The sequence below is a fragment of the Protomyctophum bolini genome, assembly GCF_963924005.1.
Source record: "Protomyctophum bolini genome assembly, chromosome: 21".
In the NCBI taxonomy this organism is placed as follows: domain Eukaryota; kingdom Metazoa; phylum Chordata; class Actinopteri; order Myctophiformes; family Myctophidae; genus Protomyctophum; species Protomyctophum bolini.
Window position 1 is genome coordinate 829,045 of NC_137882.1, and position 5,000 is coordinate 834,044.

General features: G+C 46.3%; 1 protein-coding gene across 1 annotated transcript in view; it reads right to left on the bottom strand.

Annotated features, from left to right (window-relative positions):
- The window catches only part of sh3kbp1 (SH3-domain kinase binding protein 1), a 39,492-nt gene that overhangs the window by 53 nt on the left and 34,439 nt on the right, over nt 1-5,000 (bottom strand). Inside the window, 4 exon segments of the mRNA XM_080793254.1 lie at nt 1-739; nt 1,044-1,107; nt 1,612-1,820; nt 4,720-4,806. The exon segment at nt 1-739 is cut by the window's left edge and continues 53 nt beyond it. Of these exon segments, the coding sequence (XP_080649380.1) occupies nt 701-739; nt 1,044-1,107; nt 1,612-1,820; nt 4,720-4,806 (399 nt within the window). The 3' untranslated portion in view covers nt 1-700.

Here is a 5,000-nt window from a genome sequence, read left to right on the forward strand (position 1 = left end):
CTCTTTGTCGTAAGAAAGAAATATTATTAGATAAAGAAATAAAAAGACAGGAATAGAATTATTAACGGCTTGGAGTCAAAAACGGGGAAAAGGCCACGTCGACAGGTTTTTTACACGGCGGGAATCGAACCCAGGACCTTCTAGCTGTGAGGCGACAGCACTATGCCGACTGTACCACCGTTGCCCATAGGGGGGCGCCACCGTGCACTCATTATTCTACTGTCCCCACAGGTATGGTAATACAAATATGCACACACACACACACACACACACACACACACACACACACACACACAAAGGAACCGAACCGTCCCGGTGGTGGCAAGGTTGTCGCCACGCGGGGAAACCAACCAATCACAGCGCTCCGTGTGTCATAACCGATGTAAACGTGTTGCCACGACAACGCGCGCCGCCGGCGTCCATATATATTTTTTTAAAAATCGTGAAAATGTGCACGCCGCAAAATCTCTGTATAAGTTATAGCTAAAGTATCGGATTTTTAATTTCGGATTTTTTTAAGCGGCGTTTCTTCATCGGTTTTCTGAAAAAAACGCGGCCGTTGTGCAACCACCTTTAGTAACCGGTTCTGGAGGCCATTTTTGACGATTTCGTCGTTCCGATTCTTTCTGCTTCCGCTGCGACGGTGTGTGTGTGTGTGGTGGTGATGTCATCAGAGTGCGCTGACGATGGCGTGGTGGTTTCATTTGGACAGGCTCTTCTTTATGTGCTCGACTTCCATCTGTCGGAAAAACACCGAGAAACGTTTTACAGTTCAAATGAACACTGAACACTTCCATCTGTCGTGGAAACACAGAGGAACGTTTTACAGTTCAAATGAACACTGAACACTTCCATCTGTCGGATAAACACCGAGGAACGTTTTACAGTTCAAATGAACACTGAACACTTCCATCTGTCGGAAGAATACTGAGAAACGTTTTACAGTTCAAATGAACACTGAACACTTCCATCTGTCGTGGAAACACAAACAGCTTGATTACCCAGAATGCATCTCACCTGTGATTACCCAGAATGCATCTCACCTGTAAACAAAGGCGGATTCTCTTCTCCTCGTCCAGCTCACTGAGCAGTTTCTTCATCTCCTGTCTGCGTGACACAGACACATTATGATACACAGACACATTATGATACACAGACACATTATGATACACAGACACATCATGACACAGACACATTATGATACGCAGACACATCATGACACAGACACATTATGATACACAGACACATTATGATACACAGACACATTATGATACACAGACACATTATGATACACAGACACATCATGACACAGACACATTATGATACGCAGACACATCATGACACAGACACATTATGATACACAGACACATTATGATACACAGAGACATCATGACACAGACACATTATGATACACAGACACATCGAGACACAGACACATTACGATACACAGACACATCATGACACAGACACATTACGATACGCAGACACATCATTACACAGACACATTATGATACACAGACACATTATGATACACAGACACATCATGACACAGACACATTATGACACAGACACATGACACTCAGACACACACAAACACACACACACACACACCTGTGCTGGGTCTTGAGTGACTCCACGGAGGCGCGGACGTCTCTCAGCTGGAGGCGGAGCTCCTCCAGCGTGGGCGGAGTCACCGGCGAGTGTCGAAGCTCGGGGGAGGGGCTTAGGGGAGAGGGGGAGGGGCTTAGGGGAGAGGGGGAGCGATGGTGTCCGGGGGGCGGGGCTAAGACCGCGGGCTTGGCCGATTTACTGTCAGGGACCTGTTGGGACGCACACACGCACGCACACGCACACACACACACACGCGCACGCACACGCACACACACACACGCGCACGCACACGCACACGCACACACACACAAACACACGCACATTTAAGTGTTTTAAGCATTAATTTGTTATACTTTAGCTATTGAAAAATAGCAGATCTATAAGCTCACCGATTGATCACCGAACGCCCCCGTCTCTCAGCTATGGGGTCTTTCTTGTCTTGGGGACCCCCTGTCTCTCAGCTATGGGGTCATTCTTGTCTTGGGGACCCCCTGTCTCTCAGCTATGGGGTCTTTCTTGTCTTGGGGACCCCCCTGTCTCTCAGCTATGGGGTCATTCTTGTCTTGGGGACCCCCCTATCTCTCAGCTATGGGGTCATTCTTGTCCTGGGGACCCCCCTGTCTCTCAGCTATGGGGTCATTCTTGTCCTGGGGACCCCCCTGTCTCTCAGCTATGGGGTCATTCTTGTCTTGGGGACCCCCCTGTCTCTCAGCTATGGGGTCTTTCTTGTCCTGGGGACCCCCCTGTCTCTGAGCTATGGGGTCATTCTTGTCCTGGGGACCCCCCTGTCTCTCAGCTATGGGGTCATTCTTGTCTTGGGGACCCCCCTGTCTCTCAGCTATGGGGTCTTTCTTGTCCTGGGGACCCCCCTGTCTCTCAGCTATGGGGTCTTTCTTGTCCTGGGGACCCCCTGTCTCTCAGCTATGGGGTCTTTCTTGTCCTGGGGACCCCCCTGTCTCTCAGCTATGGGGTCATTGTCCTGGGGACCCCCCTGTCTCTCAGCTATGGGGTCCCTGTCATGTTTTGTTTTTATTATTTGTGTTTGTTTGTCTGTTGCCAAAATAGTTACCATGAAAATAAATACATTGTTGTTGTTTTTCTGTCCTTTTGATATCATAATATTTAAAAGAAAAATGACACATGTACAGTAGGGCACAGACTACTGTAATGTCATTGATTCTAAACACTAACACTAAATCTGAAATCCAGTTGAAAATCTGGGGCTGTGGCGCCATCTACTGGGCTGAGAGCTGAACCACATCTCTTTTTTTTTAATATATATTTTTTATCCCACGATTTTGTAACCCATTTTTCACCCCTGTGCCAATCATCTACTGTGATCCTGGGCTCTACACACCCTCCACCAACCTAGTCCCCATATATGGGGGACAAGGGGAGACCAACCTGGTCCCCATATATGGGGGACAAGGGGAGACCAACCTAGTCCCCATATATGGGGGACAAGGGGAGAGCAACGGACTTGAACTCATGCTTCCTTCATGCCTGAGTGTCCAAGTGTCTCCTTTACACCTGACAGGGGGAGTTTCCCTGGTTGGACGTCGTAGCGCGTGGAAGGAACACGTTATTCCAACCAGTTCCTTTCCCCTCCATCAGGCGCCCCGGCTGGCCAGGGGGAGGCAGTTTAGAGACCAGGATTACTGCATGTTTTTGTGAACCACATCTCTATCCAGTTGTATACAGTTCCTGACATGGTTTACAGAAATCACGTCATCATAATTTTATTAAGAAAATAAGTTGTCGTATAAATCTAGAGAGAACAAAATACCTCCAAAATAGACGCAGTTCTTTTACAAAATATCATTGTTAATACTTATTTCTCTGCTAGTTAGTAGCAGACTAGTATTATCTTCCAAAATGGAATCTAGCATCATGTCGTGCTTTATAGCTATTGAAAAAGAGCAGATCTAAAAGCTCATCGCGCGCCACCGAGTGGCGTGTGCTACGAGCTTGTAGGTAGGCAGGTCTACGCTGCTGTATTTTAACATCAGTTATTATAGGAATGGAACACAAAGGGCAGGTTTACGCTGCTGTATTTTAACATCAGTTATTATAGGAATGGAACACAAAGGGCAGGTCTACGCTGCTGTATTTTAACATCAGTTATTATAGGAATGGAACACAAAGGGCAGGTCTACGCTGCTGTATTTTAACATCAGTTATTATAGGAATGGAACACAAAGGGCAGGTCTACGCTGCTGTATTTTAACATCAGTTATTATAGGAATGGAACACAAAGGGCAGGTCTACGCTGCTGTATTTTAACATCAGTTATTATAGGAATGGAACACAAAGGGCAGGTCTACGCTGCTGTATTTTAACATCAGTTATTATAGGAATGGAACACAAAGGGCAGGTCTACGCTGCTGTATTTTAACATCACGTTATTATAGGAATGGAACACAAAGGGCAGGTCTACGCTGCTGTATTTTAACATCAGTTATTATAGGAATGGAACACAAAGGGCAGGTCTACGCTGCTGTATTTTAACATCAGTTATTATAGGAATGGAACACAAAGGGCAGGTCTACGCTGCTGTATTTTAACATCAGTTATTATAGGAATGGAACACAAAGGGCAGGTCTACGCTGCTGTATTTTAACATCAGTTATTATAGGAATGGAACACAAAGGGCAGGTCTACGCTGCTGTATTTTAACATCAGTTATTATAGGAATGGAACACAAAGGGCAGGTCTACGCTGCTGTATTTTAACATCAGTTATTATAGGAATGGAACACAAAGGGCAGGTCTACGCTGCTGTATTTTAACATCAGTTATTATAGGAATGGAACACAAAGGGCAGGTCTACGCTGCTGTATTTTAACATCAGTTATTATAGGAATGGAACACAAAGGGCAGGTCTACGCTGCTGTATTTTAACATCAGTTATTATAGGAATGGAACACAAAGGGCAGGTCTACGCTGCTGTATTTTAACATCAGTTATTATAGGAATGGAACACAAAGGGCAGGTCTACGCTGCTGTATTTTAACATCAGTTATTATAGGAATGGAACACAAAGGGCAGGTCTACGCTGCTGTATTTTAACATCAGTTAGATAGATCTAGATCACATAGACGGGTCTTACAGGGAATGCTTTCCTCCGGGACACGTCTCTCTCTCCCTCCTCCACCGTGGGCGAGTCCAGAAGGCTGTCCAGACTGGACAGGGACGACTGAGAGAGAGAGAGATAGGGAGGGAGAGAGAGAGAGAGAGAGAGAGAGAGAGAGAGAGAGAGAGAGAGAGAGTTTGAAGTATGATACGTTCCATGCCACAAATGTGTGTGTGCGTGCGTGCATGGGTGCGTGCGTGTGTGGATGCGTGCGTGCGTGCGTGCGTGTGTGTGTGTGTGTGCGTGCGTGCTTGCGT